The 20837-nt window shown below is 42.5% G+C and overlaps 2 protein-coding genes across 4 annotated transcripts in view; one reads left to right on the plus strand and one right to left on the minus strand.

Annotated features, from left to right (window-relative positions):
* The window catches only part of ATP8A1 (ATPase phospholipid transporting 8A1), a 224745-nt gene extending 215385 nt beyond the window's left edge, over positions 1–9360 (plus strand). For all 3 annotated transcript variants that reach the window (XM_029946463.1, XM_029946459.1, XM_029946471.1), the window contains 2 exons: positions 3410–3501; positions 4661–9360. In XM_029946463.1, coding sequence (XP_029802323.1) covers positions 3410–3501; positions 4661–4758 — 190 coding nt within the window. In that variant the 3' untranslated portion in view covers positions 4759–9360. The remainder of the gene's footprint in view (positions 1–3409; positions 3502–4660) is intronic.
* A 6761-nt stretch (positions 9361–16121) lies between these two features.
* Positions 16122–20836, minus strand: SHISA3 (shisa family member 3; the record flags this gene model as incomplete). Its single annotated transcript, XM_029952149.1, has 2 exons — positions 16122–17589; positions 20692–20836. Coding segments are annotated over 2 exons (585 nt in total), but the record flags the coding sequence as incomplete, so codon positions are not given.
* Position 20837: the final 1 nt, after the last annotated feature.

The following is a 20837-nucleotide window of genomic DNA, read 5'->3' on the forward strand; positions in this document are numbered from 1 at the left end:
GAGAAGGACAGATACCATATGTTTGCACTCATAGGTCTAACAGGAAAACAGGAGAAACCTAATGGAGGACCAGGGGGAGGGAAAGAGAGTTGGGGAGAGAGAAGGACGCAAAACTTGAGAGACTGTTGAATACTGAAAACGAACTGAGGGTTGAAGGGGAAGGGGGAGGGGGAAAAAGAGGTGGTGGTGATGGAGGAGGGCACTTATGGGGAAGAGCACTGGGTGTTACATGGAAACCAATTTGACAATAAACTATTTTTTTAAAAAGATGGGGTTTTAATGAGAGGGTATCTAAATAAAATCTTTTTGTTCTTCTCACAGTGTATTTAAGCTATTCAAGAAAAACAACTTTTTTTAATGTTTTTATTTATTTTTGAGAGAGCGAGAGAAAGAGAGAGACAGAATCTGAAGACAGGCTCCTCCAGGCTCTGCACAGAGCCTGATGCAGGGCTCAAACCCACAAACCATGAGATCATGACCTGAGCTGAAATTGGATGTTTAACTGACTGAGCCACTCAGGTGTCCCAAAAAACTGAACTTTTAACATGTCCATTAATGTTTATGTGTCACTTATACATTGTATAATGTGGCTTGATAGTAATATCAGTACCCATAAACATCAAGGTGTAGAACTATGTAATTTTGAAATGATGATTAGTTCCCAAAAGGTAGGATAAGACTAGAGAAATACAAATCATCATCACTTATTTATTAAGCACCCACCTGTGAATGGCATTTATATTTTGTAGGAGGGACTCTGCTCTACAAAAACTAAATAAAGCAAGAGTTCAGTGTGGTCCAGGAAACAACAACAAAAACCGAGTAGTTTTCCTACTATGGAACCAGAGTGGGGGCATTGTAAATCAAAACTCACATGCAGCAGTAGACATCTTGTGTTGAGCTAATGTTGACCATAGCCAAAGCATCAAAAAGGATCCTCACAATGTTCTCTTTTGTTTTGTGATGACCTCTGTTCCAGTTGATGTTTTTAATAATAAATTCCTTGGGGGGAGGCGAGGTGGGGAGCGCCTGGGTGGCTCGGTTGGTTAAGCATCCAACTTCAACTCAGGTCATGATCTCATGGTTTGTAAGTTCGAGCCCCATATCAGGCTCTGTGCAGACAGCTCAGAGCCTGGAGCCTGCTTCGGATTCTGTGTCTCCCTCTCTCTCTGCCCCCTCCTCTGCTCACTCTGTCTCTCTCAAGAATAAACAAACATTTAAAAAATTGTTTTAATAAATTCCTTGGGAGCTGGGGGAGTGGCAAAGCTGGGAAGGACTAGCATTTGTGGAGTGCTTCCTAAGTGCCAGTCACTGTGCTAGAAGCCATACAACTCCCTGAATCCCCACCATTGTTTAGGTGTTATCCTCCTGGTGTGTCTGAGATGACCGAGAAAGGTTTGCCTGAGGTGCCTCAGCTAATAAGTAACAGACCCAGAATTAAAGTTAAGATTCCAAAGCCCATGCTCTGCCCCCAGTAATGCAATCCTTTCTCGAGAAAGCTTTGTTACTGAACTTTGTTTCTGAACACTAGACATTAACTTGATGTAACAGCTGAGTAAACGGATAGCCTCCTATGAACCATTACAAAACAAAACTACATTATCTTATACATCTACGTTTTGTAATAGGAAAGATAAAATTTTCACATCTGCCTTCTTAACATTTAATGTTATAATATTAAACTATTATACATTTAGGAAGGCCAGCCTGAAACCTGGAAAATGTATTTGGGGGAGAAGAAGCTACATCATGATACATTGCCAACCTCTAGTTGTCTGTAGTCATTTCCATCTTAAACACCAGAGACTTCCCAGCACCCCATCCACAGTGCTCTGCTAACAAAATCAGACCACCTGCTGCTAAAGCTGCCGACTTCCTCAAAGCAGTTATAGGTTTTAGTGTTCCTCGGGGTCTCTGGGTCTGTAACGTTAGATCATTTTAAGAACAGAGCAGAAAAGCAACTCTAAAAATGGCCCCTTCTCATTCCCCATATCTGTTTATTTCACTGACAAAAACAAGTTTTACAACTATTTGAAAATCCACTGGAGTTTTAGATTAATTAGCTTTCTTGCCTTCATGTAGCTAGTTCTCGGTGACAATGAAGTATGTCTAATAAGTGCCATTTACAGCATCCCTCGCCTTGAAAGTAGTAGAAGATAACTACAAATGTCAACATTGCTAAATATTTTACTTCAGCAAACGCCTAAATGTTTCTGCAATTATGAGTTCATTCTGCAGAGGATCCTTTTATTTTTATTTTTTGTGTATGATAAAAATTGTTCCACTTCAGGATTTCAGAAAATTTTGGCAAAACACAGAAGTGACAGAACAATTTCGCTAAAACTTTTATAGTGAGAAAAACACAAGATGGAAATTGTTCAGCTGAGCCCATCCCAGTGATTAAAACAAAATTGCATCAACATTTGCCGTAGCACATGTGGATTACTTATTAGCTCTTTATGCTTCTTATGTTCTTTGATATCAAAGCAAAGTTTTAGAAATCAACCACTGGAGAAATGGCATGATTGGGAGGCCTGGTGTGATGTTTAAAGTGCATTTCACAATGATTACTCGAATTCATTGATTTGACAAATAATTGGCTTCCTGCTGTGGGAGACACCATTCTATGGGCAGTGGGAAAAAACAGATGAATTATTTCTTGCAGTGTTGCTTCTAGGAGTTGCATAATAATTACATGGATTTGTTTCTGTGGAGATCATTCTAAACGTTTATTGAAAAATAAATACTTCCCTTGTCATTTTACCTAATATTATTTTCTGAAAGTAATTTTATTTTAAAATGAAATTAAAGGACACATTTCATACCATACTGGAGTGGGTAATGGAACTTTCCTAATTAAAATGTCTATGAAATCTCTTCTCCGTGTAACTTTTAGGATTTCTTTGCATAACTAAAAAAAATATTGTTTTACACCAAAATATGTGCAAAGTAGGAAGAAGAGTAATAATTTTTGTGACTCTAAAAGTGACAGGCTTAGCACATACATAGTAAGTCAATCGGGATTTTAGAAGTGAATGACCTTGCTGGCAGATTTTGTATTTGTGTGTGTGTGTGTGTGTGTGTGTGTGTGTGTGTGTGTGTGTGTGAACTGTGTTGTACAGGTTCTGTATCCCCATTTGTCTTAAATATCACTAGGGGGTGGAGAACTCTTTTGGCTAGATTATTGGGAACAAAACTCTCCTTCGGTCTGGGAAAAACTGGCCTCCAACGTATCTAAATACTTGAAATCTCATTTGCTATCCGAGAAAATGGGGTGAAAAGAATCCCTAGACTACAGACTTCTCAAGCAATCTTTTGTTCAAGTCTAACTCTCTCTGGTGGTCCTGTGGGCACCCTGGGGGCTCTGCAACTTGATCATTCATTTAACACGATTGCCCCCGGCCCGCAGCCTCACGGAGAGGGCGCAACTGCTCAAGAACGTCTTTAAGAAGAATCATGTGAACGTGTACCGGTCTGAGTCCCTGCAACAAAACCTGCTCCGTGAGTATCTGATTTGTAAATAAATTCTCCGCCACCCTGTCCGAGCACGTAGGAGAGCCGTATTTTGGGTTGAGGGATATGTAACTCTCTAAAGTTAGTACTGAAAACAAGTTTTACATAATTGCCACATGTGACATAAATGACCAGTGTTTAGAGAAGACTCTGACCACAGCCGTCTCGCTTACAGCGGACAAGACAAAGCATTTAAAACCCTGCTTTCAGTTGAAGAACTACTTCCACATGCCCCTGGCCTCCTTAAATCTTAAAAGAACTAGTAAAATAAATCTTAACTCTTAAAAGCGCCTTCTGTGTTGTTATCTTTTCTACTTGAACAACTTTTTCGAGAGCTTTTTCAGCTTTCATGCAGCACAATGAAACATATATTTCCCCCTTCAAAAATATTTATGAATATTTAGAGTTGTAAGAAATTATTAGGTATCATGCCCTCATAACATTTCAAGGATCTGAAAGAGAATATAATATATAAAGCCCTGTAGTAGATGTATTTGTGTTAGCCATATATCTTTTGTTTCATGTTGTTTCCACATGTAATTTATTTTCATTTATATATACTCATGTTTAATGCTTTTGCTTTTTATGTCAAAAGGCCTTTTCTAAAGACATGACCCCTTGGGGGGCCATTGCTTATCCCCAGCCATATTGGGGCATGAGCGAGTTTCTTTGTAGATGCGAAGAGCCAAGGACAATGTTGTCCCAAGGAAGGAGATCACTTTTCCACCAGTGTCAGTTACGTGTGTTTTTCTGTGTCTCATCCTCACTTTTATTTTTCCTTCTCGTGCATCTACCTGATGTGTATGGCTGCACGTGACTAGACAGACCCCCATGCCCTCCGGTAGCCAGGAAGCAAAAATGGATGGCTCAGCTTGGATTTGAGATGCTGTGAGGAAGACTGAGGGAGGTCAAAAGCACCTTTGGGGCAGAGCTCATAGAATCTCAGCTGACAACCTGCAGTCAGCCCACTCTCCCTGTTATAGCTGAGCCTGCAGGACACGTTAAAAATTCATTTCTTCATGCGCACTTTTGAAGGCAGGAGGGGTCTATGAGTTCCCCGAGGTTAGAAAATGAGTGCTTAAAACTCAAGAGTAGAGATTCCCAGTGACTTCATGATGATCATTTCTGTCTCATCTCTGACTTACAGACGGGTATGCTTTCTCACAAGATGAGAATGGAATCGTGTCACAATCTGAAGTGATTAGAGCATACGACACCACCAAGCAGAGACCCGAGGAATGGTGAGGGGCGGGGCTGCTAGGCTGGCTCCCTCGGTCTCTAAGGAGAGCTCCCAGGTCTTACCGGCATCTGCTGACCAATCCCAGTCTGGTCCAAGGAGGGGAGAGTGGATCTGAGCTCATCTCGTTGATTGATCTTCAGATTCATGTATATTATAGACATAAGCACTGTGCAACTCTACTGTAACACCATCTCTTTCAGATTTTTTTAAGTATTTGCTAAGTCTTTGTAAGCAGAAATTGAAAATGACCTTGTATCTTGCCAGAATGCTTTCTTAAAACTGAGAACAGGTCAGTAGTAGTCTTATGCCGTTACTCTGGGGCCGTAACTGACTCTCAGTTGATTGGATACACCACAAGGTGACCAACCATTAAAGAACTCTAAAATGGTAGTAACTTAAAGGGTCTCTTGATATCCAGACTTAGATTTCAGAATATGCTGAACAAAAACCAGCACTCTTCTCTAAGGAACTGACTCACTTACTGAGCAAAATTTCTAAATAAGACATTAATAAGTGTTTGTGTCAAAAATTGTCTGATAAATGTTTGCCAAAGAAGTTCAATAAGTGTATTTCTCATTCAGTAGTCATTTGCCCAGAAATTTAAAAGAAAGTTTACCTCCAGTTCTGCTGTAAGATCTGCATGCTTGACTTTTCAAATGTAAGAGTGATTTGCAAAAAATGAATATTTCAAGGCATTTGCTACTCAAATCTGTGATGTTGCACCTTTGGCCTTACAAATGCTTCTTTCTTGTCTGTCTTGTTTACTTGTTGAAGTGGCAGGGCACATGTGGTAATGTGACTCTGTCATGATACTGATTTTTAATCTGTATATATGTTTGTCATTTCTGATGAGATGTCTCATCTAGATTTTTCTAAAACCCTGGCTTCCGCTGAAAATCGAGTGATGTCATTTTGTCTTAACGTTTTATCTCTCAAGAAAAATATGCTTATATATTTATGTGAGGTTCCCAGTGCTTCTGTCGAGGTGTTTGGAACATAGTGTTGGATAAATGCATGGGCTTTTGTAATGTACACAGGCTCGGCTTTTGTCCTGTGTTTTGGTTCTTTCTCTTTAGTTCCTGCTAGACATGCCTGCTGACTTCTACAGCACACCGCGTGTCATGGTCACTGCCCCAGTACTTAACACCGAGAGTCACTTTTCAAACAGCTCCCCCAAATTAGTCACAAGCTGCTAATTGGGACAAAAAAGTAGTACATTTTCCCCATTTTAAAAACACCTATTTTACTCAACCGTGTAGCTTTACAGTCAGAGACAGTCTTCATCTCGAGTAGATTTTGTTGCTCTGGTTTTAAATGTATGTTCAGTTTAAATTTTTGGCATTTCGAGACATGTCCTAAAGATGCCAGTTTTGCTACTAGCAGTACATGGTGAAAGGGGTGTTTAAAAACCACAACCAGTTTTCTATACTATTTTTAAAATAATGCTTTCATTTAAAAAAAACAAAAAGGAATTCTTGTTTTCAGATACACTTCTGAGACAGAAGCAAACTTTCTGCCTTTTCTTCAGAAGCCTGTTTACCTTTAAGTGGACCTACCAGCAAAATGGGTAGAACTTCCTCTTAAAAAAAAAAAAGTCAACTAGAATTATGAAGAGAGGTGATTTGAGTTTAATAATGTCACATTTTTTTCACCCTTTTTCTTAATCTAAATTTAAAATTAGGTTATACGTCATTTCCTTCTCTATATTTTTAGCTATTTAGTTACAAGCATGCCTCCCGTATTTTCTGTAAATAAGAGAGGTTATAACACACACATAATTCTAAGGGGAGCAGGGAGCTGACGCAGTTCACTTCCTAGACCATTCTCATTTGGGGTTCGGATTAATAAAATTGTGAATCAAAACATCCAGAAAGACTACGGGTGTTAAGAGTCTAAGATCACCTTCAAAATTCTGAAGTCACGGATTTTGTCTACTGGATGGACATTCAGAGCAGCTTTCCTGGGCCTCTCAGTGGTGATAGTCAAGGTCAAACCACACAAATCCAAAAACAAGAATGAAGTACATCCCTGCAGAGAAACACTTTATAGCAGTTACAGGTCAGAGCTGCCTCATGGCCTCCGCCCCGTCAGTGGTGTCCTTCTCCAAAAGGTTAATAGCAAAATGGGATAAATATAATAGCACTGAATTTTCTGGCTTAAAAAAAAATTAAAGTTTTATTTTTATCTTAAAACATGGATTATTTTTGTGGAGCTCCTCAACATGAGTGGAATACCCACGGTCAATTAACGTACAAGATCATGGTCTGAAATATGGCTCTTTTCTAGTCCTATTTATAAATTATTAAGTCAATTCCCTTGCTTCTTGCGTGAAAGAGGCGGCTGGGCAGCAGGCAGTGATCGCCTTGGTAAGACTTAAAACAGCATTACGGGTGCAGTGACTTAATAGTGTGAGAGAAAACCCTTTGGTTTTTTAACCTTCCGAAGAGCAGGAAAAGTAACAAGGTTTTACCAGGATTCAGACAAACAGCTGAAGTGACTTTTAACTTGTATTTTCTGAAATAAAGGACACATACTCTTCAACTAAAAAGTCCCTGGTAGGGATTTTGGTAAATGCTAATGTTGGCTAACATGCATGTAAATGTTGCTTTACAATGTTTACAATTCAGAAAATACTACTCACAGCAGAAAATCCTCATTCATTTAACATTGAAAAGCTGGGAGTTGCTTCTTTAATGTTGAATAATACACAGTGATATTGAGCATGAACTTTCTAAATGTTTTATATATTCATATGAAAATAGATCGATGTCTCACACCCAGAAAAATGCTATATGGCAGAAATTGTTAGCAGGAGAATGGGGTTTCTCAGGAATTTAGCAAATTTAAAATGATACATGGGCTGCCCACCCCCACAACCCCTCGGTATCTGATGTGAGCCAGCTTTGGCAGTGTTGCAAAATTAACGGGAAACCTTTTTCTAATCAGGTCAGGTGAATGTGTATTCTATTCAATAATATTATTTATTTACATGAATTATATGGTCATTGAATGGAGTCACTCATCCCTCTTAATTTTCAGGGGCAAGAGTGAATTCCAGAAATCAACACCTATTCTGATCATGAAGTTTTATATTATAATTAATTCTGCAATTTCGCATTCTAATATCAGATCTGGACCTCACATGATAATTTGTTCTGCATTGTGTGCACTGTACATCACTTATAACTTCTCATTGAAAATACCCTTTCAGGAAATGAATGCAAGTCTGAAAGTAAAAGATTATATATCTGTAGTTTTTAAATTATTTATAACAATGTCCTAATTATTACCATGCTACATCATCATCAGTGTTTATTTTCGTGCAGTTGCCCTAGGATAGTTCCTGGTTCTAAAACTTATTTCATCAAATACGTCTATAACCTTAAAATTAACCATTTATAAAATTTATCGGGAAAACACCCACCCCATTCACATCATGTGGACGAGATCTGTGGAATTCTTTTTGTAAATTAATGTACAACCATGCAATTCGGTGCCTAATAAATGCTTTTTAATGATGAACATTTCTATAATGCTTCTTTAAGAGATCAAAATCTGATTTTTCTCACATTAAAATCACTGAAGTCACTTGTGAGACTTAGTTATACTTTGCTTCATTTTAATTAACCTTCAGTGGCTATTAAAATGGAATGTAAGTTAAACTTTGAAGGAAAGGAAATAAATGTTTTCCATTTTTCATCTTGATTTATTTTCTGTATGAAAGCAGCTGTGTTTTTGATAGGTTTACGGTTTGCATGAATTAATATTTAAAGTGGGCTAGGCCAATGCATGGCTACTGCTGTAAATCTTGATGTTTATTTCTGCCTTATAAAATTCTTTCACAGCCTACCTGGAATTCAATCGTCAGTGGACAAATTAATTGGATCTCTGCACAACTTTTTTTTAATAAGCAAATTATTTTACAAACAAATTTGAAAAAATTAATTGCAACTTTTGTTTAGCTTGCTTCTAAGAACTTTTCTTAATAAAGCTCACAAAACTTCTCAGCAAATAAATCTCTCCCATAAGGAGGAAAAAGAGCTGGATTTTACACATGCTTACTTTGAATTAACAGCAACTTTCCATAGGTAAATCTGCTCTTGCAAAAAAAAAAAAAGCAGAATATTAAAAAAAATAATAAATATTTTTGTTTCATGGTTCTAGAATAGAAGCCATAAATGCAGTAACTACTATTTGCTATTTATTTAGCTATTTCAAGCTTCATTTTTCACATTTTCAAGTTTATTAAGTTTAAAAAAAAAAGGCAGCCTTGGGAGGCAGCTACTATGGAAAATTGCAGTTTGCATTAAAGATAAAATAGTATTTTCAGCTCCGTGAAAAACCATTCCTGCTGAAACTGCTGTAGAAATTGTGAAGCTGCATGAGTGGAGAGTATTGAATCTGTGATTATAGTTTTCTCAGGTTTGTTTATCCCGATGTTCAATGCACTGTGTTTCATAAATAGTTATTAAAGTTGAGTAAACTTCAGTTCTATGCAGTGTTGTGTGTCATTGGCCTTTTGTGAATGTGCATGTTTTAAATTGCAAATTTTAAACTTTGTCCTCTAATTGTTATTAAAAATGAAATAAACTGTACCATTACATAAAGGAATTGTTGCAGTTGTAATTGCTAGTTTTAAAAACTATGTTGCTTTATAAAACCTTCAAAGCCGCTGTAATTACAGTCTGAGAAGGTGTCTCCACTTAATGGCGTTTTAACATTTTGTTTACAACCCCAGTGATCTAGAAAATAGCCCTTCATTTTAATCCAACCAAAGGAAATATGAGGGGGACCATATGAAGTCTACTTTGGTAAGAGGCGTGGTTGAGTACCCTCCCCAAATTTTTTAAAAATAAAATGCCTGTGTTTTGATTCTTCAGTCAGAAAAGCCTCCCAGGATTATCCCCATTACGTATTTAAATCAGCCTGCAAGTCAACAGCTAATTCATGGCTCCATCCTTTCACATCGGATGGATTTCTTACGTTTTCCAAACCCACCCGAGTTAATAAGTTCATGAGAAGTGGCCACATTTAGCCTGTAACGAGTGAAGGAAGTAACCAAAAATGTTAAAATTGCCATGTGAGACAAAGGCACCAGAGACACTGGGCGTGAGGACAATAGTCTTATCAAAAATAAGCATCATTCGGTTAAAGAGAAACAAATGAAGCAGCGATGTCGTTAACTGCTGGAACCGGATTCTGTCCCAGAGAAACACTGAGGGAGCAGTTTGAGAAGCCGCTGGTTGTACTGGCGAGGGCCGAGGGCCGCCGTGCGCATGCGCGTGGCTGTGCAGGGCCCACTGCCTCTCCCTTGGTCTTTCCAGGGACTGCACTGCCTGTGCATCTCCCAAGCAAAACCACAGCAAGACAATGTGGACAGAAAAGGTACCTGTGAGTTGTATCAAATGATTTTCCCATTTATCTCCACGCCCCCTTGAAATATGCGTGCTATTTATACTGACCCGTGGTTTCAGATGCTAAGACTCTAAATACTAAAGGAAGCAGCAAATATGAAATAACATTCTCGTACACTCCATGTGTCATCCCCTTGTAAGTTTGTTTCTGTGTGCTTGTGACATCTCTAACCTCAACTTCCCTTTTGGTAACACAGAACCATTCTTTCTAATGAAAGATCTTCCTAGCCTGGATGATTTCATTACGACGCCAGTCAAATCATTGGAAAATATGAAATCTGTTTTACCATTGTTTTTATTTCATATACAAACTAGGATTTCAAATAAGAATTTTGTCAGAATACTTGCATTAGTAACTAATTGCAATTTTAAAACAGCCATGTACATGTCAAAATATGTCAACAATTTGTCTCCTTGGTGGTTTAATGTATCTTTAATTCTTGTTTTTCCTAAAGACCTACTAAATGAGGTTTTTAGGTTACACAATGGTAAACAGATCCCAGCCCAATGAACTGAATCAAATTCCTAACTGTGATTGTATATACTTTCAGGAACCCTTTTGGTTATCTCATTTTAGAAATCTTATGGATTTAAGCCAGTCTGGCAAATTCTCCACCAAATGGAATAACTCATCATAACACCAAGGAAAAGTAAATAGGTGGGGAAAATAAGAGCAATCCATCCATTTGGACAATTAAAACTACAATGTTGGCTTTAAAATGAATAGTCATTTGCTTTAAATGTCATTTGCTTAAAATGAATATTCATTTTAAAGCAAATTTATTAAATACATTTTCCTTTTTTTTATTTTTTTTATGTTTTTATTTTTGAGAGACAGAGACGGTGTGAGCAGGGAAGGGTCAGAGAGAGAGGGAGATACAGAATCTGAAGCAGGCTCCAGGCTCTGAGCTAGCCATCAGCACAGAGCCTGATGCGGGGCTCGAACCCACGATCCGTGAGATCATGACCTGAGCTGAAGCCGGACGCTTAACCAACTCAGCCACCCAGGCACCCCATTAAACATTTTTCTAAAGCAGATGATGTACAGGTCATGAATGCCCAGCGGGGTGAGAGAGTGCTCTATCCCTGGCAACAAGGGGACTTGCCCAGGTGACAAAAGGGGCCACGGATTTTCATAAAGAACTCCATCAACCACGGGGCCATTTTCTCTGTTCCCTGCACTCCAATCAGTGGTTACATCTGCCCTCCCACAGTACTGAGCCTTTTGTTTCTGTTCCAGGTTATTTCATCTGCTTTCTATTATTTATCATTAATTTACAACACCGCTCCCTCCCCACTAGAATGCAAGGGGTTGGAGACAGTGACTCTAATTTATTATTTCTCAGAATAACTCTAAGCAATAAGGTACCACTAATATGTCCATTTTACAAATGAGAAAACTGAAGGGGCTCAGTCAGTTAAGTGTCCAACTTTGGCTCAGGTCTTGTGAGCTCAAGTCCCAACGTTGGGCTCTGTGCTGACAGCTCAGAGCCTGGAGCCTGCCTCGGATTCTGTGTCTCCCTCTCTCTCTGCCCCTCCCCCACTCACGCTCGGTCTCTCTCAAAAACAAACATTAAAAACATCTTTTTTAATGAGAAAACTGAGACACAATGGAGTCAGTGGCCCAAAGTCACTCAGCTTATAATAAGTGACAGAGTCAGGAAACTAAGCCAGACACTGTAACTCCAAAATCCATGCTAGATCATCTGGTCTCCAGAGTTTCTCGCGTGTAAGGACAGACATGTTTGTCATCGTGTATTTCTGTTCATGCTTTAGATTTAATTCTGCGTTTCACACTGTAGCACAAACTCTACTGGAGCGCCTGGGTGGCTCAGTCGGTTGAGCATCCGACTTCGGCTCCGGTCATGATCTCGCTGTTCCTGAGTTCGAGCCCCGCGTCGGATTCTGTGCTAACAGCTCAGAGCCTGGAGCCTGCTTCAGATTCTGTGTCTCCTTCTCTCTCTGCATCTCCCCTATTAATGCTCTGTTTCTCTCTGTGTCAGTAATAAACATCAAAAAAATATTTTTTAAAAAAACTCTGTTACAATGCCCTCTCTCCATAGGATTTGTACAATATTACACAATTAATTATTTTCCCCAATAGGTTTTCTGAAAAGTAGGTTGGCTGATTTTTTTCTCAAAAAAATTAGACCTTCTAGAAATTCTAGAACTTGCATTCCAGTGGGGAGGGAGCTGAGTACTTATGTGTCACAAAGAATGTAGACTTTCAAAGCAGACTGCCTGGGTTCAAATCTTGACTCTGCTCTTGTTGTCTGGGCCTGAGCACAATGTTTATTTAAGCTTGCTGCTTTGATTTCTTCATCTGCAAAACAGGCGTGATAACAGCCCTTACTTCCGGGTTGGGTTGCGAGGATTGAATATTACAGTTCATAAAGGCGTGAGACACACGCGGTGCTTAGTAAACGTTATCCATTATTTGCATCGGTACCTTTTAAAGTGTAGAACTTCCGTTCTTCAAAATAATCAAATAATCATGGGTTTAGGATGTTTAGACTGTGATTCTTGGTGAAAGTAATAAAGCATTAATCAGCCAGATTTCCGCCGCACTTAGGTGCGGTGGCGGGCTGTGGCAACCCCTCTCTGGAAATTTCAGGTGATTTGACGTGACCCTTGCTCTCTACGCTTCCTAAAACGAAGACATGATCAAGCTGTTCTCCCTCATGGACGTCGTCAAGGTTCCCCTTGCGTGTGGTGTATATCCAACCACCATAGTTCTCAACATCTCTGATACTGACCCTGCCCCTCTCTTCACCCTCACTCTTTGAATTGTCTAGTTTCCAGAATGTTCTTTGTTCTTTTATGCTGGTGGGTGCTTCTCTGACTTTCTACCAATTGTTTTCTTTCTTAATATGCTCTTCCTCTCATTCCTAGCGCTGCTCTCTGCCCCGCCCGCCCAGTCTTCCTCACTCAGATCCCGTCATCCAGAGGCCCAGGTTCAGTCTCCACCCCTCCAGGAGAGTGAGGTGCCCTTTGTATGTACTGTCAGGGCACTCTACACTTCTCCTGCCATTGCAGTTACCAGAATGAATTCAAAGTGTCAGTTTGTGGGTTCATCTTCCCCCTCGTGACTGGGAGCTCCTGGAAGGCAGGAAAGAGAATGTGCCGCTTTCATAGAGCATCTGTAACAGCTTGTCACAAGTGCTTGCAGTTGTGCCTGGGTCGTGGAGACAGTGGCTTTTTGAATCCGACCTGCACTTTTCATCTTGATACCCCCAATCCCTAGCACAGTGCCTCACCCAGAGCTGGTGTCCAGTAAATGCCTGCTGAATGGGCCGTATCTGGAAATCTGCTGTAAGATGGCCTAGTTGCCCTGGGTGTGTAGATAGTAACAACATCAGCTACATATCATTCATAGAGAAGTCCAAACACATGTAATATATGTCACCAAGTAGGTGGGGATATGACTTGATTCAGTGCCACTGAGTGCCAGGTTACAATGAGGACACAACGTCTCCGTATTTTAAACAGCTTATAGCCCATTAACTTGATTAACTTGATTAGCGCACACTGCTAAGGAAGAGAAGTTTGCAGATGCGGACTTTCTTAATTCCTTAACATTATTTTGCCTAATGGAACTGGTCTCCAGAGGGCTGGCAAATAGAAGTACAGCCACTAGAGAAGGCTGACAAGCTAGATGGTTTTCAGTGGAGGCAGTTCTGCCCTCTAGAGGACAAGGTGGAATTGCATGGGCACGGCTGTGATGGAGGGGGAGGGGCAGGTGTGTTGTGGGTGTTCGTTAGTGGGTCTCTATCTTAACAGAGATCCTACAATGCACAGATCAGTCCACCCAATAGAGACTTAGCCATCAGCGTGCCTTTGGAATGTCCCATCTTCCCTTTAGGTGGAAAAACCTAATCCTATTTTACCTGTAAAATATCTTTTACACTGCTTTAATAGACACTGAATTTTCCAGATACATAACTACTGTGAAAATCACAAGGAGATCAGACCTTGCTTTGTTTGGAAAAATCACATGAACAGCAATAATGCAATGGGGTGTATGAGTTTCCAGGCCAGCATACCTGTGTTAGTCTGGATTTGGAGCTGTCACATTTCCGAGGTTCTGCGTAGAGGTTCAAACCTGAGGTCTGCCGAAGCTGTTACATTTTGAAATGATGTCTTTTTCTTTCTTTTATTTAACATCAAGACATGGTATGATTTTTAAAAAGCATATCCATAAGTGATTATTACCTATAAATTTCATTTTGGAACAGATAAACGGATGGCACAAAATATTAGTTCTAAGGAAAGCTCACTGGGCCCAAGAGAGTCGACAGTCATGGCTTTGGAGATTGAAACTGGGTTTCATGCTTTGCTCCACAGTGGATTTCATGCATGGAAACATCAAAACCTCAAAGCAGGTGTTCCTTTGCTGTTTCCATCTGGGTTTACACAAAGCTCCAGGACTGACTGTGTGACCTTGGGCAAGTTACTTCACTCCTCCAAGTCCGTAAGATAGGAATTATAATACCTCCCTGTTTGAAGTTGTTTGGAGGATGAAATGAATTAGTGCATATAAATATTTAGAATACTTTTTGGCTCATAAGAGCCCAGTAGAGCTTAGTTTTAAAAATATCAAAGGAGCAATAAATAACAAACATGAATAAAACCAGTCTCATGACCAAGGAGTGTTTTCCAGAGTGCGCTTACAAATGTTTATACTTCTGTTCAGCCTTTCCTCTTTCCCTTCTTGCCTCCGTCCCAACCTGCCCCCCCCCCTTGTTTCTTTCATTTCTTAATTATTTGGGGCAATATGGGATAGCTGAAGTCACGGCTGTTAGTCACGGGAGAAAGCAGGGGACCGGAAGTCAGGGCTCCTCTGCCATCAGACTGGGCAAAGGCACAGTATCATCGAACTTGCTTCCTCAGCTAGAAAGCAAAGATATAAGGCCAAATAACTCTCTTAGGTCAGAATTCTACCTCTAACTAGCTTTATTTAAAAAGAGCTATTGGGCGCATGGGTGGTTTAGTCGGTTAAGAGTCTGACTCTTGGGTTAGGCTCAGGTCATGATCTCAGTTTGTGGATTCGAGCCCCACATTGGGTTCCATGCTCACAGCGCAGACAGTGCAGAGCCTGCTTGGAATTTTCTCTCTCCCTCTCTGTCCCTCCCCAGCTCGCTCTCTCTCTTTCAAAATAAATAAATATATGCAAAGAGCTGTTGAGGGGTGCCTGAGTGGCTCCATTGAGCTTCTGACTCTTGATCTCTGCTCAGGTCTTGATCCCGGAGTCGTAGGATGGAGGCCGCATCGGGCTCCACACTGACATGGAGCCTGCTTAGGATTCTCTCTTTCCCTCTGCCCTTCTCTCCGTTTGCGCCCTCTCTCTCTCTAAAATAAAGTCAATATTCAAAAGAGCTATTGAGGGATGCCTGGCTGGCTCAGCCAATTAGAGCATGTGACTCTTGACCTCAGGATTCTGAGTTCAAGCCGCACTTTGGGTGCAGAGCTTACTTTTAAAAAGTAAATAAAAATGGTTGTATTTAAAAAAATAATAATAAAAGAGCTATTGAGGGTCACATATGGTAGCATGAATTCATATAAACCTAGGTGCCCAAACAACACCCACAGGGGCCAGGCTGTGGGGACCAGGCAGGAGGCCAGTGAATGACAAGGGTCTTGTCTGAAAAGGGCCGGCCTGGCCCGGTGTCAGTGCAGGAACCTCAGGGCCACATCTTCCTTAAGTCACGAGAAGCCAGAAATCCAGATTCTTCTGAGAAATGTCCCCACTTTTAAATCTCTAAACATTTACCTCCTTCGCTGCTTTTCACAAGCCCTGATGCAGAAAATGGCTTTTTAGTGTAATGCAAAGTCAGTGTATTTTGAAATTTTTAATTTCAAAATATGAAGGGTTAAGTAAAGACATTTTCTTTTGTTAAATAGCAGAGAGTATCATTAAGAAGATAAAATGAAGCAGTTTGATCTAAAAGTTCACATAACATTCACAAAAACAAAACGTACTTTATTTATTCTAACCCAGCAGGAGATATGCCCAAATGTGTAGTCATCAGACATGGAGTTGAGTGGCACATAAGATATGTAATAGTAGGTAATTATAACAATAGATAGGCTTGAACACCACAGTCATTATTAACATAAAAAGTTTCAGTGTGGACTACTAAATAATTAGTACCGTCAATGTGGTAAAGACATTAAATTACAAATCTTTACATGTGTACAGAACTCATTTTACAAATAAATGTTTTAAGACTCAGCTGCCCAACTTTCATTTAAACACTAAATGTTGTTGAACCAAAAGTCTGCAATAAATATTCCCTCGGGTGGGTGGGGGGAATGCTCTTACATAAGATCTGTTTACAATGAATATCTGAGTAAATATTTAAAATTTTAAACACCTCATGTGGTTACTGAAATCTTGTAGTCTGCAAAAGCTCTTATATTTTAGACACGATTTAATTATTAATTTTAAAAGTAACTGTTCTCACAATGCTAACGTTATTCATGGTTAGCTTGCTCCCAAAAATCAAAAATAGGTTGCTCACTGTCCCTTCAGGTTGCTTAGGTGTTAATTTTTTTAAGAGAACCTTCAGTAATTACTATCAGGTGTTCTCCTTTGCTTATTTGTGTATATAGTTGTATTAAGACTCACAAAGCAACTCAAAAGAACATGTAGACCTTTTCTAAACATTATAGCTGAGTTGTCTAATACATTTTCAGCCAATGTGCAACTTTAAGTTGAACTGGTGCCTATTTTGAATAAAAGTAGCATAAACTGAAATGTAATAATCACCATGTTTTCAAGGCCAGAAAGCAATTCTCTAACGCACCCATTCTGTGATTGGAGCTGGGAACCTTAGGACTAAGAAGGCATATGTTTCCCAGCACTTTCCTCCATGATGTCACTGGGTCCCAGGCAAATTCCCCCAGAAATACTTGCAGCAATGGCGACGGCACTCCACCTGTCTGCCGTTGCCCTACAGCGTGGACCTATCGCGGTGGCCTGTCAGCTGGAACTGAAGTCCGGGCAGCTCTTCGCAGGCAGCGGGGGCTCCTGCTGGAGTGGGTAAGCGAAGTATTGGGGTGACACCAGGAAACCCGATGGCTGGGTCAGGTGGATTGGGTGCCCCGTGGTGTAAGGTGGGGGCGGTGAGGGCACCAGGCAGCCTGGCTCTGCTCTGGCAAAGGAGAATCTGCGGATGGAGCCCCCAGTGGAGCTGGAGCTGGTGGCCGTGCTGGACTGCCTGGAAGGTGCCCTGAGGCTTGTGGAAGTCAAGATCATGGGCAGGGTCTCCGTCTGATAGCTGCGGAGTGAGAAGCGGATTGGCTGCTGGGAGGGCTCCTTGGGTCTCAAGCAGGTGCAGCAATAAATAGCCACTAAGGAGCCCAGGATGATGAAGGCGATGAAGATGGAGCCAACAATGAGGAAGGGAACGTAGACGGGCTCTAAAAGTTAAAACAAAACATAAAAAAAAAAAAAAAAAAAAAAAAAAAAACCATACACAGGTGTTTGAATACGAGTCTCCCAAACTCCAGGCACCTTTCAGGTGGGACGTACAGGGCTCAGTATAACCACTGTTGTCAGTCCAGCCTCTCAGAGCTGGTAACCTCTAAAGTGCCAACTGAGATGACCCAATATTCTTGCTCCTAGTGGGGAGGAAGCAAACTGATACTGTAGCCTCTGTTAGCAATTAGCCATTATATTGCACATCTGGAAGTCAGAAGGATCGGAATCTACCCTCCTGTTCATGCACTGGAGGGAGGGGAAGGGTGAGTTTTTTGGCCACCATAACTTCTGGATTTAAATCCAGGTTTTTGGTAGTTTTATCACAGTGGGGCACTTAGGGCTCTGACCCATCTCTGAGGCTGCAAATTCATCTCTCATCCAAGAATGTCCAATCTAAGCCAAGAGAACCAGGCCTGTAAATGAGCCCTCCGTTAGGAGACTATGGAAAGAACCATATAAAGAAATCCATGGGACACCTGGGCGGCTCAGTCGGTTAAGGTCCGACTTCAGCCCAGGTCATGATTTTGCGGTTTGTGAGTTCGAGCCCCGCATGGGGCTGTGTGCTGACAGCTCAGAGCCTGGAGCCTGCTTCAGATTCTGTGTCTCCCTCTCTCTCTCTCTCTCTCTCTCTCTCTCTCTGCCCCTCCCTACTCGTGTTCTGGCTCTCTTAAAAATAAACATTTTAAAAAGTTAAATGTTTTAAAGAAATCCATAGTGGGCTCCAATGAACTGTGTTTGTGACTGCCTCATAAATTGTCATCTCTGGACACTTCTTCCTGGAAATGACTTGGGGTGCCCACTCCAGCTGCCACACCTCTTCCCCTTAATTTCTACCAAAACTCTGGGAAGGTATGGCCAAACCTTAGATCATGAAGTAGCTCTTGGTGTTGGTGGTCCCAGCTTTCCATGAGGGCGTCCCCCAGAGCAAACCCATGTCCTTCTCTCTGTGCATGGCAGACATAAAATCTCCCACCCCTGACGCACCTTTGGAACATTCTCTAAATGTCTTTCCAGGCTGATAGAGCCACCTCTGCATGCAACCTCCAGTTTAGAGGTAGAACAAAGAAAACTTGCATTAAACTAAGACCCTACTGTGTGCCTGGCTCCTTCTTATTTATCACCTGATTCAAGTCTGCTGGACACTCGGTGAGGTGGGCATGGGACTCTGTTCTCCAGATGTGAAAACATACTCATTTTTGACCTTCCCGAAGATACACAAGCAGTGACTGACAGGTAACTATCAACCCCGAGGAGGGAGGGTTGGTCCTACTTGCAAGCTGTACTTCTAACGTCCACCGTCCCTTCTGCCATAATTAGTAGCCCCTTGTGGAAGGCGAGGGGGGCGTAACCAACCACTGAAAAACGTTCATACACTCTCAATCCACAGTCTGTCTCTTCTGGGAGCAATATGCGCATTAAGTGTTTTTCTTAAATGTTTATTTTTGAGAGAGACAGATACAGAAAGAGGGGGGCAGAAAGAGATGGAGACACAATCCGATGCAGGCTCCAAGCTCTGAGCTGTCAGCACAGAGCCCGAACTCACAAACCCTGAGATCATGACCTGAACTGAAGTCAGACCTTAACTGACTGAGCCACCCAGGCGCCCCAGCAAATGCGCACTTTAGAGCGGGTAAGAGGCCCAGAGAGTTAAGTAACTTGCCCAAGCGACCCAGCTGGCAAGCAGCTTTCACAAGCCAAGGTCCCTGAGAGTTCAGTTGTCCCCCGCCTCAGTGAGTGTGGATGCCGCCCTCTCTCCCGCTGGCCTGGGCAACAGAGCAGAGGCGGGGAGGCCCAGGAAAGAATCCCCGCTGCCGACTGCGCTCTTAGAAACTCTGTGCAGAGAGCGACCGGGTCCCCCAGGGAGAGCGGAGTAAAGCCAAGGGAAAGAGTCTGTATTTTGTTTTTTTAACACTCCAGGATGGCCTAGAATTCCCAGCTTTCCCCTGAGCATCTTTTCTCCAGAAACCACTTTCCAACCCCCCAGAAGTTCAATTCCTTGAGAGTATAATGGGGTTCTAAGGCAGAGCTGCCCCCTCTCCTCTGGGTCCTTACTCTCTTGGCGGGTGTGGTTGGGGCAGAAGGGAGGCTCCGAGCACCATTAATTCTCTTTCCCGGGGGACCTTCTCGTGCCCGCTTCGGACCCCCGCTGTGGAGTTCTGGGGTGTCACCCACTCTTAGCTCCGCCCGCTCCCCCGGTAAGACCGTCGCCTCAAGCTCTAACGGGTTTCCCTGACGTTCCCATTCAGGTGGAAAGCTGTTTTCTTTCTTTCTTTCTTTTTTCTTTTTTTCTTTTTTTCTTTTTTAAGGTGTAAATTTCTTCTGCTGCGGTCTTGATTCATTCCACTCTGAAGTGAGCGGAAATTTGACCCGTGTTTTCCGACAGGAGAATAGGGGGCGGGCAGCCCCTGCGACCCCGGTTTCTAAATCTCCACCTCGAGGACCTGGGCATTTCTGAAAGGCGTGACAATAGGGGGTGGGCCGGAGAGGGTAATTCGATGCAGAGAAATGAAAGGAGTCGGGAGAACCAGGCAGAGGCTTAGGAAATCTACCAAAGATCCATCAAAAAGGGGGGAGGGGGAAACGTGGCTGGAGTTCCTCAGCCCTTGGGGCTGCAGATGAGCGCTCCCCGAGAGTTGCGGCCCCCGCCGCGGGCACTGCCCCCAAGCTCCCGGAGTGACCCGGGCGCGCGACGGGGCGCCCCCACCGCCCTGGAAAACCGCAACGAGTCCTGGCGCTGTCCCGGTAGCTCTTCCCCAGACCTCCCGCGTTCCCGAGGGCTCCAGCTGTCTCGCCCCGGGCCAACGGGTGCAAGCCCTGCGGTCTTCGCCGTCCCTTGCAAACTTTCCTCGGGCCGACCCGTGGAGACCGCGTGTGGCAAGAATCGGGACTGCACAGGAATTAGGGCGCCCGACCCGAAACGCGACCCCCCGCTCCTGCCTCGATGCCCCCAACTTGGCCGCTCAGCCGCGCGCAGACCCAGGAGCCGCTGGGGCGCACAGCCGGCTGCGGGCGCCGGGCGGGGGCCGAGGGCCGGCACTTACGCGCGGTGACGCCCGGGTGCTCCAGCTCGCCGCGGTCGTTGGTGCAGCTTCCCTGCTCCAGCCTGGCGTCGGCCGCGGCGCAGCAGTAGCGCAGCGCGCAGGAGCCGCAGCAGATGGTGGCGTCCAGGGTGTCGAAGTCCTCGGGG

Source organism: Suricata suricatta, chromosome 1 (genome assembly GCF_006229205.1).
Source record: "Suricata suricatta isolate VVHF042 chromosome 1, meerkat_22Aug2017_6uvM2_HiC, whole genome shotgun sequence".
NCBI lineage: Eukaryota > Metazoa > Chordata > Mammalia > Carnivora > Herpestidae > Suricata > Suricata suricatta.